General features: G+C 46.6%; 1 protein-coding gene across 1 annotated transcript in view; it reads left to right on the plus strand.

Moving 5' to 3' along the window:
- The window catches only part of WBP1L (WW domain binding protein 1 like), a 58,705-nt gene extending 41,043 nt beyond the window's left edge, over nucleotides 1-17,662 (plus strand). Inside the window, exons 2-4 of the mRNA XM_081104629.1 lie at nucleotides 2,012-2,114; nucleotides 12,646-12,807; nucleotides 14,091-17,662. Coding sequence (XP_080960755.1) covers nucleotides 2,012-2,114; nucleotides 12,646-12,807; nucleotides 14,091-14,839 — 1,014 coding nt within the window. The 3' untranslated portion in view covers nucleotides 14,840-17,662. The remainder of the gene's footprint in view (nucleotides 1-2,011; nucleotides 2,115-12,645; nucleotides 12,808-14,090) is intronic.
- The last annotated feature ends 4,073 nt before the right edge of the window (nucleotides 17,663-21,735 follow it).

A 21,735-nucleotide genomic window follows, 5' to 3' on the forward strand; every position in this document is an offset into this window, starting at 1 on the left:
GGCTGCCTCCTGCACCGTCCCCACTGGGGATCGAGCCTGCAACCCAGGCATGTGCCCTGACTGGGAATCAAACTGTAACCTCCTGGTTCATAGGTCGATGCTCAAACACTGAGCCATGCCAGCCGGGCTGGGAGAAACTTTTTGATATCCTTATGAAAGCAGTGTTTTACTCTGAAGTCAGAGAGTGTGTGTTCTAGCAAAAGTGAGCACAGATCTGCTTTCTCTATGTGCGCCAGGCCTCACAGGTGATTGTATTCTGTATATGGTATACACAGGAAGGCAAAGATAGGAAGAATTGTTTGCAATATTGTGAAACCCTCATTGTCAGAGTTTACAAATGCCTTTCCCATGTTTCTTCTTCCTAAACCCCTTTACACGGGGGTGGGGGGTGGGGGGGTGTAAGATTCTTTAAAGACCAGGAAACACCTGAGGATGTGTGGTGGAAACCTTCACTGAGCCAGGGATCTGGTTTTTAGTCCTTATGGCTTCAGGTACCTGTATTGTTGCTCTCCGCCCCCTATCCCCGTAGACAGTCACTGGCATGCTTGTTTATACCCTTGGCCAAGTAGACAGACTAGGAAAGCCAGGTCCAGAGAGCATGAACTGGCCATGTGACTTAGGTTTCCACTGGCAGGCATCTGCCCGGATGTGTGCTGTGGGCAGGGTCAGCCTGAGTAGCAGCAAATACAATACTGTGGTTTGAGTTTCTTTGCTGAGCAGGGTTTTTTCCCTTCTTAACTCTGAGCTTCTTGAGGATAGGAACAATGTCTTATTTATCTTTGCATAGTCCTCTTACCCAGCTCAGTGCTTAGCACAAAACAGTGTTCAGTAAATCCATGTGTTACTTCTTTAGAATAAAGAAATTTTGAAAGCCAGATAGAGCAGGTGATTTATAGGTCTCATCATATACATTGTGGTCCAGAGAACATTTTGGGCTGAAGTTCAGGTTGGCTGGTGGGATATTTCATATTTAAAGTATGAAGTGTAAAAAAAATCTTTTTTTTTAATTTTAATTTTTTTCTTTATTGATTATGTAAGTATAAAATCTTTTTCACCTCCATTTCCATTCCCCAGTGCTGCGAATAGAATTTGGCAAAAACTGCTAGATAGTTACCCAGCAGTACCTTTTCTGTAGCTGTCCCTGGGAAGGGACAGAATGAATCCTATATCCAGTCCAGATTATTAAGAGATCATTCAGTATGCTAAACATGATCTAGCAAATTGAATTTGGACTAGGTCACTTGAGCAGGTCAACTCTTAAAAGTGAAGAATTTAGTAGCTGGTTTTTTAGCCTTTTCTTGAATCACAGTGTAATTAACCTTGGAGATCTTGTGTTTTGAAGGGAGGATGGAATGCCTAACTAGATGCTAATCCTAATCTTAGAATCCATACTGCATTAATTATTCCAGGAACTTTCACAGAAAAGCTGGTTTTATTTAAAACCACGGCTAATTACAGGAGAATCATCACCTTGTTACCAGCTGAGTTTAAATAGCACTGGAATATCCAGTGTTTCTGCTTGGATATAAAGAAAGTGACATAACCCTTTCCTGTCTGAGAAGAACTCTGCTCTTTACCAGTCAGCTGTGTGTGCTGAATCTTCTTCCTTTTTTTTTTTTTAATGTGGACCCTTAATAATTTATTGATTGATTTAGAGAGAGAGAGAGAGAGAGAGAGAGAGAGAGAGAGGAAGGAAACATTGATTTGCCATTCCACTTATTTATGCATTCATTGGTTGACCCTTGTATGTCCCCTGACCGGGGATCAAACCCACAACCTTAGCATGTTGAGACGATGCTCTAGCCAACTGAGCTTCCTGGCCCAGGGCCTCTTCTCCCTTTAATAAACCATTCTCCCTCCCCGCTTACATTTGCTGTCCTGTCTAATATTTTTTTCTTAATGGAATAAATATTGATACAAACCATTTTGGTGGAGAGTGAGCAGATGACCAGAAAGAGGGGGATGAGAAGTAATTTAATATGCTAAATTTATTTATTTATTTATTTTTTAGGATAAGGAAACCTGTGTGGGTACCAACAATCAGAGCTACATCTGTGACACAGGACACTGCTGTGGACAGTCTCAGTGCTGCAACTACTACTATGAACTCTGGTGTAAGTTCTTGCCTGGAGGTTTCTTGGAGCCCCAGGTGCTGGTTACTGCCTCTGCTCATTGTCATTGGAAAACCGTGGACTGGTCAGCCTTTTTCTTATTCTCTCGGGGGCAGTGTTGGCAAGTAGAATCCATTTCCTGGTTCCAGAAGTGATTCCTCTGTAGAGGAGGAGCGCTCTGATGCCCTTTGGACATGGTGGGCTAGAGACTGAGGAATATGGTTTGGGCCTTCTTCAGAGGCTGTGGTTACCAGTTCGCTGCAGAAACTCCTGCTTGTGTTCTCTTTGATGCTCATTTTGGTGTGTGCCAAGCAGGGATAACCTTAGATCTTTCCATGGACATCCCAGACTCCCAGGCTTGCCGTCTTTATGAAGAGAGGTTTCAGCAGCTAAGCTGCTGTGAATGCCGAGCTGGGCTCTGTGAATGGCTGTAAATCCATTTTTTAAATAAGAACCACAAGGTTTCTGGCCAGTGTGGCTCACTGGTTGAACATCGACCTATGAACCAGGAGGTCACGGTTTGATTCCCCGTTAGGGCACATGCCTGTTTACGGGTTCGATCCCCAGTAGGGGGCATGCAGGAGGATTCTCTCTCATCATTGATGTTTTTATCTCCCTCTCCCTTCCTCTCTCTGAAATCAATTTAAAAAAAAAAAAAAAAAAAAGAACTACAAGATCCTGGAACTCCCCATGGAGCATCAAGGTGCTACTTCTGTTTCTGAGAGTCCCTCTCAAAGGGATAATCTTTCTGTAGCTCCTGCCTACAGAGCCCTTCTGGAGAGAGGGAGCCCCCCTTGCTCTCAAGCTGAAGTGTCTGGAGGCTTTTCCAGTGCACCCAACCCGTTACTGTCAGCTCAATGCCCTGTGGAGACAATCCTTGTCTTGCCACTGGTTTGGTTGAGGCCAGGACCACTTGTACCTTCCAGAGTTGCCCAAGGGTGGTGATATTGTTCACTAACACACTTTGTACTCTGATCTTCGTGGTACTCAAACAAGACACTATGGGATGCTCGAGGAAGAATGGGAGGGTGGGAGAGTCCTTAGGGCAGGTGACCATCACTGCAGTGGTTCTCATAACTGTCTGTTGAGAGAGGAAATGATAGACTGCTTCTCCAGATAATTCTAAGCACCCCTCACTCCCTCCATTTAGGAATGAACTTTGGACTTGTTTGTCAAACCATTCTCTTATTGCCACCATCACCCCTGCCCCCTTTTCCCTCTCTCCTTTCTGAGTTTCTTATTCCCCCCACATGAGTGATATGGTAGAAGGCAGCTAGAAGGGCTATTATCTGGGATGGAGAGGAAATTAGACTCTTGGCTGGGAAGACTCTCCCTCTAAATGCAAAAGGATCTTGTAGCCAGTGGGAGTGGTTTTTACAAAACAGGACCTCTTTTCACCCTGTCTTTCCCCTTTGAGGGCCGAGGACCTACATGTCTGCCTTTCTGAGGAATCCCAATTGGGGGTCAAGTGCGGACTCCTCTCCCAAGAAGAAGATAGATCTCAGGATATCTCCCTTCCCCCCCAGTCCTCCCATGTATATAAGCAGCCACCAAGGAGGCTCAGAATTATTGTTGCTATTTTGGAAGGGGTGGGGCTGAGGGACTTATTAGAGAACACAAAGTGCCAAGCAGGTGGACAGACTCTGTTTAAATGTTTTAAAATGCAGATAATCACAGGGTTCACATTCTCCCTCCCACTCCTTGTTAAAACAAAAATTGAAGCCAGGCAGCCAAAAAGCCACAAAGCTGACAGTTTGTTTTTCTGGGGCCTGGCCCAGGCGCATCAGTTGCGGAAAGGGATGGAGTTGATGGCTCCATCTCAAACTGACAGCCTCCTGGGCTGTTGGCAGAACAGACTCAGTAGCCACCAGAATCGGGTCACTGAAGCCAGGGCAGGGTGGTGGGGTGGCGGGACAGGGAGACCCAGATGGCAGGGAGGCTTGAAAAAGCCAGAGGAGGAGCTGCATGAGTGGCCAGTTATCTCTCCAGTTATGATCAGCTGGGAAAGGGGAGGCCAGATAGAAATCAGAATCTGGACGAGGAGAAAAGACTCACCATTATACCAGTTGGTTCATGCTCTCTAAGTTCTGCAAAACTTTCCTCTCACCTGTGCTCAGAATGGCTTCTTGGTCAGGAAATGCCCAGAGAGTGTCCCGTCCCCCTGAGAATTCTTTGGTTTTCCTCCTTATTAGGGTCTTGGCCTTCACCTGATGTGTATAGAAGAGAGGTTGAGTGTCAGAATGTGCTGTTTCAGTTCTCATCAAAACTGCACTTTTTGTGGCCTTGAAACCTATTCCCTCTAATTGCCTCTAAACTTTGCCTAAACCATGAAAGCAATGGGCTTTGGGTTATTCTTTTTGTCTCTTTACTTTGGAAGGAAGAAAATATCAGCCAGGAAATCCTTGGCAAAAGGCCTCAAGGGGAAAAAATGCCATTTGCACCAACCCTTTTATCTTTATGAAATTGAATTTTCCTGTGTGCTGAGGACTGTCATTTACACACACATACGTGCATGCGTGTACACACACACACACACACACACACACACACTTGCATTTTAACTCATCATTCAATCATGTATTCGTTCAGCAAACCCTTATTCCAGTGGTTCTTGAACTTTGGCAAGCATCTGAATTTCCTGGAGGACTCAATAAAACACAGTTTTCTGGGCCCTACTCCCAGATATTTTGATTCAATAGGTCTGAGGTGGACCTGAGAATTTGCAATTCTAACAAGTTCCTGCTGAATGCTCTGGCCTCTTCTGTGTTGGAAAATGTGGGCAGATACAATCCTTGCCATCAAGAATGGCATTTCCTAACAGAGAGAGGAGATAAGACTAGGTGCCCCTGTTGTAACACAAAGTAGAGAGCGGAATGTATTTGCCAGAACTGCTATCAGTGTCCAAAGGAGAGTTTGCTTTGGCTGGATAGGAGTCAGGCAGGCTGCGTGGAGGAGGTAGCATTTGAAGTGGATTTTAAAAGGGAAGATAGGATTTAAACACATGGACAAGGGTAGAATAATTTTCCAGGCAGAGGAACACCATAGGCCAAGGCCCAGTGAGAAAAAACAGAGTATGGATCACATTGTTAATCTTTCCCCTGCGGCTTGACTGGGAAGAAATGGCGATAACATGGGTGCTAATATGCACAGAACTCTCCTAGTGCCAGGCACTAAGCAGGTTCTTCATGCACATCGTCTCATTTCACCGTAAGAACACCCTGCGAGGTACACGTATTGTCCTGTGTCTCTGGACCAGGGGTACGCAGCTGAGTAGGAAGGTCAGTGCTCCTCACTCCAAAGCCATCCAGAATGCCAAGTGCCAGGCTGGAGGGTGATGGGCCCAGGTCATGGAGGGTCTCAAATGTGCATATTTACTTTCCACCAAAAGATGCCCTTCATGGAACAGAGAAAGCAAAACAAAACAAAACCAACAACAACAACAACAAAAAATGAGACCTGGGGAGGCCAGGAACATACTCAAGGCCAAAGAGCCTGAACCTGGACATCCCAGTTCTCATCCCAGGGCTCTTTCCATTCACCCAGCTCCACTTTCTAGGGAGAGGTCAGAGTTAGGAATTTCTGCTCCTAACATAATTTTGGGGAACTTCAATCAGGCATCAGTTTTCCCTGGTTGGGGCTTTAATGAGGCACAGGGGAGTGTTTCTAGACAGTGGAATTTCCCTGGGATGACATGAAACAAATTATTAGCAAATCCAGTTAATGCTCCCCATCTTTTCACATATTAACCTTTTTCTTAATTTTTAGTTTGTCTTAAGATACCCATTGTTGAGCTGCTCTTAAGGAAGGCCCAAGGCACTTGCCATGCTGAGCAGAGTGGAGAGTGGGGAGTTGGGGCCTTCTTCTAATCCCTGATTAGACCCCAGTTCCCTAGCTCTCCGGGCTTCAGAACAAAGGCAGGTTGATCAGTGTAGATGGGTTGGTTTTCCAATGAATTTAGACAAGAATAGAACCTAGAAACAGACTTTGGACTTGTTCCTCACTCTTGCTTTTTTTTTTCTTTTTTTTTTAAAAGATATTTTATTGATTTTTCACAGAGAGGAAGGGAGAGAGATAGAGTTAGAAACATCGATGAGAGAGAAACATCGATCAGCTGCCTCTTGCACATCCCCCACCGGGGATGTGCCCGCAACCCAGGTACATGCCCTTGACCGGAATCGAACCCGGGACCTCTCAGTCCACAGGCTGACGCTCTATCCACTGAGCCAAACCGGTTTCGGCATCACTCTTGCTTTTTTATGGATTAAAAGGGAAATTTAAAACCCTTCCCACCTGTAGCCATGCCTATTACAACAACAGTAGTAATAATAAGCTGGGGAACTTACTGTATACCAGCCATGGTTCTGAGTATTTTGCATATATTAGCTAATTTTCCTCACAGTGAGCAAGTAGGTAGAGAGCATCAATCTCCCCATTGTACAGATGAGGGAAGTAAAAAAATGATCAGTCACAAAGCTAGGAAATGGTTTTGTGAGCTGGGATTTGTACCCAGGTTGTCTGCCTCTTTTCTTTTCTATTTGCAGTCATGCTTATAGGAAACTTGTCCGGTGTTTGAGATAAATTGCCAGTCCTCTGAAGTCATTTCCCAAATTCAGGCCTTTCCACAGTGGTAGTGGCAGGAGCTCCTGCTGAGAGGTATAGGAGCCCAGGGGGTCACTTACCTCCTGTAAAAGGAGAGCTAATTTACAGTGTGCTGTGGCTTCCTAATGAGGAATTTCCTGCCAGTTGGGGAGTGGTGTTTTCTCAAGTTTATTGTGAACTCTGGGGCACATTGGACTCTGATTGTTTTTAAAAACATGTTTCCATTTTGCTTAGCATGACAAATTCTCCCCACCATGAGGTCACAAATTTCAAAGTTGTCATTGAGGGATTTACTCTCTGGGTAGGTATGTGTTTGGGAAGGAGGGCATGCTGTCTTTCACCATGTGTCGCTTTCATTAAGTTTTCCTTTCTTAAGCTCTTCCTTGTTTGTGAAATCTAGCAGAGAGATCAAAAATTGGCACAACTCCATTAAGGACTAGTCTGGATATTCCCCCTTGAAAGTTGATAAGACACTGCTTTGACTAGAATGGTTCCCAGGAGGATCCGTTTTGTGAGGGTCAGACTAGAATGCCTTCTACCTTCCATTAAGTGGGACCAGCTCATCAGAGGTCTTTTTTGGACCTTTACTATAATAATACTATGTCATCATATGTACCACTAGGCCCATTCTGCTCCCAACTTTAGTTTTCCCATAGTTTTGGTTCACACAGTAATCCAGTTGTCCTTTTCTTCCCCCAGTCCCCTTTGACCTGCTTAATTTTTCCTTTTTTTAAAAAAGGCCCTCTTTTTCTATACTTATAGTTCAGTAGATCTCAGCCTTTTTCTGGATCAAGGATCTGCTTACGAATCTGATGAATCTGCCCTAGCTTGTTTGGCTCAGTGGATAGAGTGTCGGCCTATAGACTGAAGGGTCTCAGGTTTGATCCTGGTCAAGGGCACGGACTTCAGTTGCAGTCTCGATCCTTAGGTCATGGTACATGCAGGAGGCAACCAATCAATGTGTCTGTCTCACATTGTTGTTTCTCTCTCTCTGTCTGTCTCTCCACCTCCTTTTCACTCTCTCTAAAAATCAATGGGGGGGGGGGGAAGCTGCTGAACCCTTTAACCCTTTGTACACCATAAACGTCTATAGACGCAGTGGGGATGGATTCTGTTTTGGACGCGTGGCAGTTAACTGGTTAAATACTCTCTCTCACCAGAAAAGCCTATAAACTCATTGCATCAGTCAGGCTAGGTTATGCTGCAGTAACAAACAAGTCCAAACCCCTAGTAGGTTAAAATAACAGGTTTACTTCTCACACTATAGTATGTGTATGTCGCAGTTTGGTTGGGAGCTTTGTTCCCACTTCATCATCCTCTGGGACCAGACAGACCCTAAAGTCACTCTCTGGAATGTTGCCAATTGCCATGGCATAAGAAAAACTCATGGAGAGTCTCACATCAGCAAGAAGTATCCAGGCCTCTAAAAGATGTGTCATTTCCAATACCAATTCATTAGTTAAAGCCAGTCTCAATGCCTCATCCAATCAAAAAGTGGCTAAGAAGTTCAACCTACCCACATGCCTAGAGCAGGGAAAACCAGAAATATTTGGCCAGTGTAAAAACCGATGCAGGAGATTTTCCCTCCTATTAAAAGCTTGTTTTTGTTTTGTGTGTGTGTGTTTTTTAAGCATGTTTAAAAGCTGAGAACTATTGCCTTAGATCATGTATACTGCTGCATGAAAGTTAAAAGTTGGTTTACCTTCACGTAAGAAACTAAAAAAATGTCTCAAGAAGTAAAAAGAAAAATAGAGTTAAATGTTGATTATCTAATGCAGGGGTGGGGAACATCCAGCCCCAGGGCCATATAGGGCCCAAGAAACCATTTGGTTTGGCCCTGCCAGTGAGTTAATTAAATGTTTGACCGAATATAGCACGTTAATTTTTAAGTTGATAATTTTATATGGCCCACGAATAATGTTATAAATATCCAAATGGCCCTTGGCAGAAAAAAGGTTCCCCACCCCTGACCTAATGGAAGAATGTATTTTCTAAATTATCAAGTAACACAGAAATATGAAGGATATGCCAGAAAAATAAGAGAAATATAGATAAAAAGAGTATTTAGCCCTAACCGGTTTGGCTCAGTGGATAGAGTGTCGGCCTGAGGACTGAAGAGTCCCAGGTTCGATTCTGGTCCAGAGCATGTACCTTGGTTGCGGGCACATCCCCAGTGGGGGGTGTGCAGGAGGCAGCTGATCGATGTTTCTCTCTCATCGATGTTTCTAACTCTCTATCCCTCTCCCTTCCTCTCCGTAAAAAATCAATAAAATATATATATTTTTAAAAAGAATATATTTATTAAAAAAAAAAGAGTGTTCAGCCCAGAATCTTTGTGACTTTTAAATACATTTGGAGTCAGGCTCTTCAGCAGAATGCACTGTGCTTATTTGTGGAGCCTTTCTCCAATGCAGTCCCACCTAAGAGGGTGAGAGCTGACTAGATTGACCTGGAGGAGATGTTACAGGATGGTAGCAGGTGCCAGTTCTCTCCCAGAGCTCCTTTCTGGCCTCAGCACCATCCTCTGGGCTCTGCTAGCAGTGTCTGTCTAATCTTCAGTCATCCAGCAACAGAAGAGAAATGTAAGTTGAATAAGCAAATGTCAAAGTGAATCTGGGAAGGGGAGGAAGACTTCTAACTTCAAATTAAGTTTATGTTCTCTGGTTGGAAAGGAGGTTTTTCTGTCTGCTGATGGGGAAATGGGGAAAAATTCCTCTTCCCATTGCCCTCTGCCTGCCCTCCTGTTGCCAGGGCTCTGCAGAAAGTTCCACTGAACACATACCACAAGCAGTTAGGTGCCACACAGCTTGCCAGAGCCTGGCAGCTGTACTGCCTTGCCATCTCACCCTGTAAGGCTGGCTTTGTGGGGAGATTCAGTGGGGACACCCCTGGGGAACAGAAAGAGCTGTTGCTAGAGGCCACACCCTAAATGTCCGTGGGATCTTTCAGAATAGTGTGTTGTGGTACAAATGGAAAAAAAAACAGGATTCTCTTCATTTATAGGTCTGTCTGTAGGGAGAAGGAAGCCTTTAAAAAAGCATACAAAAAAACATGATGTTAGCTCATTCTGGCAAGAAGTACATGTGGAAATACTTAACAGATTCTAAACAGATTTATAATTATAAAGCAGATGATAAAAACTAGATGTAGCATTTGTAATGGAAAAAAATCTGAAGTTATTCAGAATAGACAATAAGTGAACAATAGTAAAATCTATTCTCATTTAATAACAACTTACCTGCAAATTGGTCCTCAGATAAATTTTTTAAAATATGTTTTTATTGATTTCAGAGAGGAAGAGAGGGAGAAAGGTGGACACATCAATGATGAGAATCATTGGCTGCCTCCTGCACTCCCCCTACTGGGGACTGAGCCCACAACCCAGGCATGTGCCCTTGACTGGAATTGAACCCGGGACCCTTCAGTTCGCAGGTCGATGCTTTATCCACTGAGCCAAACCAACTAGGGCAGATACATTTTTTAATTTCAAAGAAGTACATTCACCTTAGAAAAATTAGGAAATGTAGATAAGCAAAAAATGAAGGAGCTGGTACCAGAAATATGACCTGTTATCCAGGAATAACCTTGGGATTAACTTCCTGATCATTCCTAGATGTTTAGATACACTTTTTTTAAAAGCAGAAATTGGGATCATATTTTATACTGTTTTATAATCTGCTTTTTTATTTAATATTAGAAATATCATTTAAAAATAGTATATATGAATAATTTTTTATTTTATTTTTTAAATATATTGATTTTTTTTTTTTTTTTTTTTTTTTTTTACAGAGAGGAAGGGAGAGGGATAGAGAGTTAGAAACATCGATGAGAGAGAAACATCGATCAGCTGCCTCCTGCACATCCCCCACTGGGGATATACCCGCAACCAAGGTACATGCCCCTGACCAGAATCAAACCTGGGACCCTTCAGTCCGCAGGCCAACACTCTATTCACTGAGCCAAACCGGTTAGGGCAGCCGTGGGCAAACTACGGCCCGCGGGCCGGATCCGGCTCGTTTGAAATGAATAAAACTAAAAAAAAAAAAGACTGTACCCTTTTATGTAATGATGTTTACTTTGAATTTATATTAGTTCACACAAACACTCCATCCATGCTTTTGTTCCAGCCCTCCAGTCCAGTTTAAGAACCCATTGTGGCCCTCGAGTCAAAAAGTTTGCCCACCCCTGGGTTAGGGCTATGAATAATTTTTTAAATATATATTTTATTGATTTTTACAGAGAGGAAGGGAGAAAGTTAGAAACATCAATGAGAGAGAAACATCAATCAGTTGGCTCCTGCACGCCCCCCGTTGGGGATCGAGCCCGAAACCAAGGTACATGCCCTTGACTGGAATCGAATCCAGGACCCTTCAGTCCGCGGGTCAGCGCTCTATCCACTGAGCCAAACCAGCAAGGGCTCTATGAATAATTTTTAATGACGCCTGTCATTTCATTATATGATTATATTCCCAGAGTAATTTGAAAAGCTACCCAGAAATATATTAATTTTTAAAATAAAAACCTGCAAAAATAAAATTAATCACAGATATATTAAGTTTTAATTTACTTAGTTTTGATTTTTATAATTTGAAGGAAGAAAATAATTGGGGAAAGAAAATTAAAATTTGTCATAACTCACTACTTAAAAGATGGGTCACTTTTTTGTGTTTTTCATTCCAGTTCCTTCATGTGTATATATATTTTAAAACAAAATTGCTCATTAATTAAAGAAAGTATTTAGAAAGCTTTTTTTGTATACATTTGAAAATTGGAGAGGAGTAACTAAGAACCAGTGGGAAATGAGAAGAAATAATGCACCCGGAGAAAAGAGGGCTGTGGGCCTTCTCCCCTGTTCCTCTACCGTCTCTGGAACAGGGAGGAAGGAGGGGAGGCTGCTAATGGCCCCGAGTCTAATGCAACTGCAGGCCAAAAGGAGGTGGGAGTGGAGTGTTTGTGTGACTAGGAGATGGAATTGTACCGGATTATATCAGGGGCTGAGGAAGTCATTTGCACTCCCTGGGGAAGAGATGGCCCTGAGGCAATTAGAATTTTCCACTTCTAACTTTAGGGATTCTTACATTGTGGAGGGTACATGGTAGAGAAAAGCCCCAGATCCTTTTGATGATATCAGGAAAACCCTAAGAATTGCTTTATCAGGCAGCCCCTCCGAGGCCCCTTTGTAGTTACTAATCAGCTGAGTTGTGGCGATTTTGAGAGGCTCTTTGCTTTTGGTGAGTAGCCTGATGTCAGCAGTAAAAGTAAGCCTGGAGCTGTCCTCGTGGGAGAAGATGGACACTAAGAAGCTAGAGCATTTTCTCAGAGATCTCTTTTTTAAAAATACATTTTTATTGATTTCAGAGAGAGGCCAGGAGAGAGAGTGACAGAAACATCAATGATGAGAGAGAGTCATCCATCAGCTGCTTTCCATACACCCCACCCTGGGGATCGAGCCTGAAACCCAGGCATGTGCCCTGACCAGGAATCGAACCGTGACCCCCTGGTTCATGGGTTGATGCTCAACCACTGAGCCACACTGGCTGGGCTCTCAGAGATCTTTTAACAGAGGAAGAGTACACTGTCCTAAAAGGGGAGCATATATGATAGCCATCAAACCTAAAATATGGGAGGACCATTGGGGCTGGAGAGTTGCCTTGGCACTCTGCCATTCCCCTAAGGCCCCTGGAGGCGCCCCAGACTGAGTGGCCTCCTTTACTGTCATTCTTACAATCTGCCTTCTTCCATCCATGTGTCTTTCACTTCGGCACAAACATTTATGAAAATGGAATGCAGGTTCTAAATGTGAATTCACTGAGCGAGGCCTGACAGTTCCAGCGTTGACCAGGTGGGCATTGCTGGGAGCCTCCCTGTTCTGAGACTGCCCTCTGGCTGGTGTTCACTATGTCCCTGCCTCTCTGTCTTGCTTCCCCACCCCCAGGGTTCTGGCTGGTGTGGACCATCATCATCATCCTGAGCTGCTGCTGTGTCTGCCACCACCGCCGAGCCAAGCACCGCCTTCAGGCCCAGCAGCGGCAACATGAAATCAACCTGATTGCCTACCGGGAAGCCCACAATTACTCAGCGCTGCCATTTTATTTCAGTACGTACCCCAAAGCCCCCCAATTCCACCCTCAGGAGCCCAGGACACCCAGACTGTGTATTGGTGGCCAGGGCTCCTATGGGCCTTGGGGTTTGCCTCCTTGCCAAGCACAGAGCAGGCTTTGAAAGTACAGGCACAGGGGGCAGTCACATTTATACCGAGGAGCCAGTGCTGGGGGTGCACTGGGCCATTCCACATCTACGCTGTCTGGGTTCTCACCAGGTCTCTGCTGCTTTGGCAGATTTTTTTAGACAGGTAGTTGGATGATGTATGATGTGAGTGAATTGAGATTTAGAGATCAGTTGTCTGAAATCCTCCCATTTAGTTTACTATCATGCTGAGCAGAGGCTGCCATGAAAGGGGCAGGTGTGTGTGGAGGTGACATTTGTACTTTCTGAGAATCAAGAAACTTGGTGACTCACTGAAGGGCATTCACCTGACTTCTCTGGGCTTCCATACATATGACCTCTCAGTTGGTGAAGGCCTGGCTCTGCAGCTTGTCCAAAGCCATTTTGCAGTGTGTTCTATAGAAAAATGTGATCACAACTGTGGAATTTCACATGTAGAAGGGTTAAGTGCTTAATACAGTGCCTGGCATATAGTAAGTGCTCCATAAATGCTAACAATAACAATCAGATCATCATTGCCTCGAAACATTCAGCACAGTGAAAAGATAACTCACCTGGCATGTTCTTAATAAGTCTTGGATGACAGGCCCTCACCCTTCACTGGTAAGCCACCCACTCTTGATCTGAGTCAGGATGAGGTTTGGTTTATCTTTCCAGACCACCTCCAGCCACACTAGAGTGAGAGACAACACAGATTTACAACCTCCCAGAATAAGGCCCTCTTCATGGTATACATCTAGAAGGTTGGGGGAAGAAAAAGTAGTCAGAGTCCTAAGTTAGGGTTCCTGACCCCAAGGCCTATGGGGCATAAATGGAGGACAGTCTGACCGTGAAACAGGAGACGTGCTTGCATGTGAAGCAGGTCCATTCCAGACAGAAATGATCTCTTGGCCACCCACCACATTTTCCTAACCCTCTGCCTTCACTCCAGGCCATACAGGCAGAAATCTTTGCCTATGAAGCAGCTTTAGGGGCTCTCGGGTTTCAAGACACTGGATTAGGTGACTCCCACAGCCCTCCCTGCCCTGCCCACAACCAAGAGCTGTAGCTGTCACTCAGTGGGTATGCTGGGGTGGGAAGAGACATATGTGTAATGTCTCTGTCCTAGAACAATTGCCAGTGCAATAATTTCTCCTCCCTACCTCCCCATTTTAGGGTTTTTGCCAAACTATTTACTACCTCCTTATGAGGAAGTGGTGAACCGACCTCCAACTCCTCCCCCACCATACAGTGCCTTCCAACTACAGCAGCAGCAGCTGTCTGCACAGTGTGGCCCTGCAGGCGGCAGCCCCCCAGGTGCTGATCCCGCCAGGGGCTCCCAGGGGGCCCAGAGCAGCCCCTTGTCAGGGCCCAGCCGAAGCAGCACAAGACCCCCGAGCATCATCGCTGACCCTGAGCCCTCCACCATCGACATGCCAGACAACCCAGCAGCCACCAAAGCCCCTGGAATGGAGCCCAGTGGCTCTGTGGCTGACTTGGGGGATCTGGCCCCTGGGGCCTTCCTGGACAAAGATTCCGAATGTAAGGAGGAGCTGCTGAAAGATTACAGCTGCGAGCAGGGCAGCGCCCTCCCCGACAGCAAGGACAAGACGCCTGGCAGACATCGCCGCTTCACGGGTGACTCGGGCATTGAGGTGTGTGTGTGCAACCGGGGCCACCACGACGACAACCTCAAAGAGTTCAGCACACTTATTGACGACGCTCTGGATGGACCCCTGGAATTCTGCGACAGCTGCCACGTGCGGCCCCCTGGTGACGAGGAGGAAGGGCTATGCCAGCCCTCCGAGGAGCAGGCCCGAGATCTTGGGCATCTCCACCTGCCCCGGCCACCGACGTGCCTGCTGCTGAACACCATCAATGAGCAGGACTCCCCAAACTCCCAGAGCAGCAGCTCCCCCAGCTAGAGCAGGCCCTGCCTGTATCTGAGAACTTGGCAAAGCAACCAGGGCAGGGGAGAACCACGAGAGAAGCATTAAGTGACTTTCCAAGAAAGTGGTACAGCCACTTGGTCTTTTTTTTTTCTTTTTTCCTCCTTTGTTTCTGCATTTTCCTACATCTCCAGGTACAGTTTGGGGTGTGGATGCCCCGCCCCCCATAGAAGCACAGTATTGTGGAGGGCTGAGAAGTTGGTTCTGTGACTCATTCCTCATTCCCCACCCATCTCCCTTTTTTCCTTTTCAAGTCGTATTTCACTACCTGCCTGGTTGGAGGTACCGTGTGTTTAAGAAGTCCCCGAGGAAGGAAGCTGAGACTGTGCCCTGAGGTGACTTAGTGATGGAATGGATTTTTGCTCTGGTATTAGTGTAAGAGAACCTTGCTGTGTCCGTTGGGAGAGGCAGCAGGTCTCAGCCCTGGGTGGAGGAGACCCAGGGGTTGTCATCCCTTGATGCCAGTGTCTGCAGAGCCGGACTTGGGCCAATCCTGTGGGCAGATGAGGGCTGGTGGGCAGCTGTGTGGTAGGTAAGGGTTTGTTGCATTCCCAAATTCCAGGTAACGAGATCAATGCATCACTGCATCCTTGAGGGCCCCTGCCCAGCACGTTCTGGCTGGCCGCAGACTGATGCAGGTGGAGAAGATTATACTGCCTTCTCTTTGTTTTTCATTTTTTAAAATAGAAAAAGAACAAAAGCGAGCTGAAAACAAGAGCTTTACCAGTGGGCAGGCAAGAATTCTGTTCTGGAAAAGGGAAGTTTGCGGCTCTTTCTCAATTCGGCCTTCAAAGAGCCAGAGGAGATGCTTTGTGTAGCGGCTTGGGTGAAGGCTATCTCTGGACCTTCTATGGGTGCACAGGAAGCCCTGAGCTACAGCGGTGGATAGAGGTGCAGCTTTCTGCCTCTCTGCCCTTTGGTCTGTGCTCACAGGTGACCAGGGCCCTCCCCCAACCCAAGCACACAGGCTGTGGGCCTGTCTGTCTCACTGTTCTCTGAACAAATGAGGCTGTGGTGCTGAGCAAGGGCAGCCCCAGAGGCCTGTTCTCACACAGTATTTTCTCTTGATTCTGAATAAGTTTGTTGTTTTAACTAACCACTTGGGGGGAAATGCCTTGGTTGTCTGTGGTTTTTATGCCCCCCTCCCCTTGTGAGTCGGGTAACTAATCGTAGCCGATGTAAAGAGTCTGAGTGGCCCCGGGAGGGGGTGGAGGAGCCGGAGGAGCCATCCAGAAGGACCACAAGATCCTTGTTACTACAGTTCGGCCTCAGATAACTAGTGGAGCTTTGATGGGAATAATCTGAATGGAGAAAGCATGCAGCCGAAACTAACATTCCCTGCCCTGCCCTGTTCATTTGAAGAGTCTGGTTCTTCCCCCCTCTTGAACGATGACATTTAGACTAGGCATTGACCTTATGATAAGAAAGGGAAAAAGTATAGACATATACAAAAATAGACAAATCCAAGGCTGTGAGGTGAATGCGTGTCTGCGTTTGAAGTCCACGAAACCAAAATCTGTGTTGAACAAAGTGAAGTCCGGATACAATGACTTTTTGGATAACCTGTATGTGTGTGTGTGTGTTTGTTGTGTGTGAGCCCCCAGCCCTGTTTTCCTGTGAATATACTTTGACTGGCAGCCATTCTGTTCCCATTTACCACATGTTTGGAGCAGATATGGCCCTCTCAAGGTAATTTATTTTACGCATTTACTGTTTACTGAACAATTGTCTGACTGTGTACTTGGGTGTATTCAGCAGCATTGTCGATGGCAGTCCCTTGTTTGCCAGAGATACTGTCCTCAAAGTAGAGGTTTTCCTCTACCCATCACTGCAATTTGCACATTGCTCCGTGGACATGCGGAGGCCTGTGTTCTGTTCCCTGTAAATGGAAACATGCTCTGAACCTGTCTGCCTCCCTCGCCTGCTCCTGGCCCTCGGTATCAGCCCCCTAGGGGGTGTTCACAACCACTCGGCACAGAAGGTGAAGGTGGAACTCCAGACCGAAGGCTTAATTGGATCTTCAGGGACAAGCTTGGACTAGCTGTGGCCCAGACGTCAGCCCTGCCCAGAATTGCCAGGAGGTTTGGCAGACACCACAGGGCTTACCTCCCTCTGCTGAGGTCTAGCTCATGCCAGCAAGCCTGTGCGTAGCAAGAGTGGGTGGGAGTGCGTCAGCAGCCCTCAGATGCCTTTCCTTCCACCATTAAAAAAAAAAAATCCCGAACAACTCACTGAAGTGTCTCCAAGGACATCAAGTTTTACCAAAATGAGTCTGCCTTCAGTTCACTGATCAAATGGATAAATTCTGGCCCGCTCATGTTTCCTTCCCCATTAGAGTGGGGAACTGGTCTGAGTGTTAAGGTTCACTGCGGCGTCCCACCCTAAAGGCAGGAGTCGGGGTAATGGAACCCGGGAGCGGGGCTTGATTCCAGCAGTCACAGCTTGTCCCTGCTCCAGGAGGCTGGCCTGCATGCAAAGGGAGGTGGAAACGGGGAGTTGAAGGACTAGTTAGGGGCCAGGGAGATTTGGTGGTCTGGTTTTCCAGGTGAATGAGAAGGAAGGGGTTGGTCGAGGGTTTGGTGCTACAGTCAGAAGATTTGCAAATGCTAACACATTCCTATGTGCAGCACATCACCATTTGTCAGTTATGTGAATTTGTGTATTTTAAGCAATAAGATTCAGCTGGTCAGACCTTTCTGGGCAGTCTCGGTGACGCATTTCCTGTGCTGTGATTGTTCTGAAGACGGAGTGGCTCTAACCACTGTGAGAAGCCCAAATAAAATCAGTCCCAAAAATCCCAACACGCTTTTTTCCTTGAAACACTTTGTTCCTTTTTCCTCTACTTCAGACTTCAGGGAGTCGTGCCTTGAGATTCATAACCACAAGCGCTTTTCCCTTCTCCACACAGAGGCTGAGAGAGTCGCCCGACAGTTGAGGACAGGCTCCTAGGCCAGGCAGAAACTGCAGGGCCAAGAGCAAGCCGGGCAATGCTGCTGCTAAGGCCACGCTTTATGCTGAGGAGTTTCCCCGAAACCCTTCTTCCGCCAAGGGTATATGTCTGATGTTTGAATACTTCGCAAAGTTCCACAAACAGGTTAAAATCAGACCCCCCAAAAGCAGAAGCCTGTTTTGTTAGATACCTCGAAACTAAAACATGACCCTCAAAAGGAAACAAGTACTCTGAAACCTCTTAATGCTATGATAGAAATGTGGATGGGTGCTTGGCCTTGGAATTTAATATGCAAAATATGTCTTAGTGATTCTTCTACTTGGTGCCCAGCACTGTGCCAGATGCTAAGGAAAATGCAAAAGCTGTACATAAGTCGGGCCTATGCCCTCTGGAAATTAAATTATACTTGGGAAGACAAAAGCACACCCATGTGACAATTGTTAACAATATGAGGTGGATTGAGATGAAGGAGTGGTACAGATTCAGAGACCCCCGAGCAGTCGTGGGAGGTAGTTTGAGGTCTCGAATACCAGGCAGGGAACTCAGAACTGATTTTTAAACTTTTGGGGAACCACTGGTGTGTCAACATGTCACCTTAGGACAGTGATTATTCCTAAGACTCATGGTTACTACTTTCTAAAGACTGCCCTATTAAACTTCGTCAGATGTTAAGTCCTTGCTCAAAAGGAAGGAACAGCCCAACCCAGCAAGACTTTTTGGGCAGCCTACAGGTGGGCAGAGCAAGGTGATGTGGAATCCTCCCTGAAGGGGCTCCTGACTCCCCAAGTGGAGCAGTCACTAGTGGGGTGCTGACAGAGAGCAGAGAGCATTCTGTTCCCTAGCCTTGGAGTTTACCCTGCAGTCAGCACTATTGTTTCTAAGAGCCCAGTGTCAGCCAGACATGTCCCTGCCGCCATCTTTGACCCTCAGCTAGAAGACACTGCCCTGGCCCTTCAGTGACTCAAGTGGGATGGTGGCTGCCTCTTTCTTTCTAAGCTGTTGGTCTCCTCCACGTAATCCCAGGGGAGCCACGGTAGCATCTGGAGACAGCCGTGCTCTAAAACCACAGGGAAGACGTGGGGAGTACATCATTCCTGTCTTTAATCGAATGTCTGAGTGGCAGAAAAACAAACATACAACTCAGAGGTTGTGTGCCAGGGGCGTGCATACCCTGTTGCCCAGGTCTGCAGCCTGCCTCCGTCACTGCACACCAGACGCCTGGGTCCCTGAGTTCCTCCCCCAGGTGACCACGTTCAGGTGGAGACAGTACCAACGCCCCAGAGCACAAACCAGAGTAGCTTTGATGAACTCGAATTTCAGGAAATTCCCCATTCTCCAGTTGCCTCTGTTTTGGGGGCGGGGGGAGGGGGCAAAAATGGCTTCACTCAGGAGAAGGAGCGGGAAGTGGGTTTGGCTGAGGGTTGACCTAACCTGCTGGAAACCTGCTTCTGGCTGAGCCTACTGCAAAGGGCAGTGGGTCCTGGGAGGTGTTTGGGATACAGGTTTCCACCCGGTGGGTGAGTGGCCTTGATATAAGAGTTGAGCATTTATTGAGCACCTACCATGTGCTAGACACTGGGAATGCAGATATGCTCTAGACCAGCCATGGGCAAACTGCGGCCCACGGGCCGGATCCGGCCCGTTTGAAATGAATAAAACTAAAAAAAAAGACCGTACCCTTTTATGTAATGATGTTTACTTTGAATTTATATTAGTTCACACAAACACTCCATCCATGCTTTTGTTCCGGCCCTCCGGTCCAGTTTAAGAACCCATTGTGGCCCTCGAGTCAAAAAGTTTGCCCACCCCTGCTCTAGACCTATATCTTTAGAAGACCTAATGGTCTAGAGAGGAAGAAAGGCACGTAAACAGTTTTAGTAGCACATGGAAAGTACCATGAAGCATGTGGTGCACAGGACACTGGAAGAGCATGTGCCCACCTGGGGCTTCAGGACAGCCTTCCTGGAACAAACCTGAACTGAGCTTGCCAGGTGAAGAAAGGTGTAAAGGGAACTCCAGGCAAATGTTCAGTCTGTAGATTATTGAGTGCCCACTATGTGCCAGGTGCTGAAAAGTGCAAAAACAAACAGACCCATAGTAGGTCTAAAACAGGAGAGTGTGGGTGTCATGTCTAAGCTGGGAGCAGCCCTAGCTGGTTTGGCTCAGTGGATAGAGCGTCAGCCTGCAGACTGAAGGGTCCCAGTTTCGATTCCACTCAAGGGCACATGCCTGGGTTGCGGGCTCAATCCCCAGTAGGGTGCGTGCAAGAGGCAGCTGATCAATGATTCTCTCATCATTGATGTTTCTGTCTCTCCCTCTCCCTTTCTCTCTGAAATCAATAAAACCATAGCAGGTCTAAGTGTATTTTTTTAAAAAAAGCTAGGAGCAATTTAATCTTTCTAGATAATTGCATTCTGGGAAGTGACAGGAGATGAAGCTGGAGAGATAAGCTGGTAATGAAAATAATTGAACTGTCCACTGTTTCGTTTGTTGACTTTACACAATGCTGGGTCTTGTGTAAGCATCTTACCTACGTTTTTAAATTTCAGCCTCAAAACAGCCCTTTGAGGTATGGACTGTAATTATTCCTGCTTGATTCATGGGATTCAGAGTTGTTGATTCACTTGTCCAAGATCACACAGCTAATAAGTGGTAGTCAGGGTCTGGACCCACATCGGTTGACTCCAAAGCTCAGGCAGTCCACTAGTCAGTGCGACAGTTGTATGTTGGTGTCCCGTGAAGAACTCGTCTTTTCAAAGATGTACTGAACAGGGGAGTAGCATGGTGAAAGGTGAACCAGACACCAGATCCCCAAAGGCTACTTTATCCCATTTTCTCCTCCCCCTTGCCTTTTCATAAGCCCTCCGAGGCCCCCACGCCCAGCCAGGCTTCGCCTAGCAGAGCCCCTCAGTGCCCAATGGCCTCCTGCCTGAGACAGCGGTGGTGCCTGCTGCAGACCACCGTCCACTTCCACAGGGAGGTGTAACCTCTTGGAAACATTGTAAAATTGTCAGGAGTTAGAGCTCTGGGTCTTTGTGGCTTTTTCTTGCAAGAGTGTTTTGGTCCTTCCTCTGAGGAATAAAGAGCTTTGGGTGGCTTGTGAGGGGGAGAAGAGGATGTTTGATCTGAAGTCGCTCCTCAGTTCGTACAAGCCAGCTCCTCACCACAGTTTAGCCTTCCACTGCACATCTCACCAAGAAGTCTCAAGAAACCAGCCCTGGAAAGTGTTACAAACCACCTTCAGTGCGGGAGCCATGAAGAGTCTGTCCCTGGGCTCTCTACCCACTCCCCCGCTGCCAGAGGAAGGTCCCGGAGGTCCTGTCCTTCGATGGACCATCTGGACACACTTGTTCCTCCTTCTGACCAAGCTGGTGGCCTTTGGGAGGTTTGTATAAAACCCGTAGGGAAGGACTTATTTTGTGGATCTGGATATAGGCAATGACAAAGCCAGTGTTTATTGAGGTACCGACACTCTGAGGGTGATACACCTCAGTCACCCAGGTTACAGATGAGAAAACTGAGGTTTTAGCAGTTCAAGTAAGTTGCCCATTGTCATTTGGTCTGTAAATGACGACACCGAACTTGCCTCCACAGCCTGACTTCTTATCTTCTGTAACTCCGGTTGGTGTGGAACTCTCCTACTCACACAGCCCTTTCTGCTTTTCATCTTCACCAGAGCCTCAGATAATGGGCAGCACAGGTGGTAAGTTACCCCACTGGACAGCTGAGGAAAGTGGGGTTCAAGAAGCTAGCAATGGGCCCAAGATCCAGGGCTAGGAAAACCAGAGAGTCTGGGAACCAGAACCCGGGTGACCAGGTTCTCGTCTGGTCCTCTCTCCACCCCAGTCTGCGATTGGCTTCCTGTCCTATAAAGTTGGATGTTTACACCCATAAGCATGACTGGAGAGAAGACTCCTCATTG

This window comes from Myotis nattereri, assembly GCF_964212035.1.
Source record: "Myotis nattereri genome assembly, chromosome: 13".
NCBI lineage: Eukaryota > Metazoa > Chordata > Mammalia > Chiroptera > Vespertilionidae > Myotis > Myotis nattereri.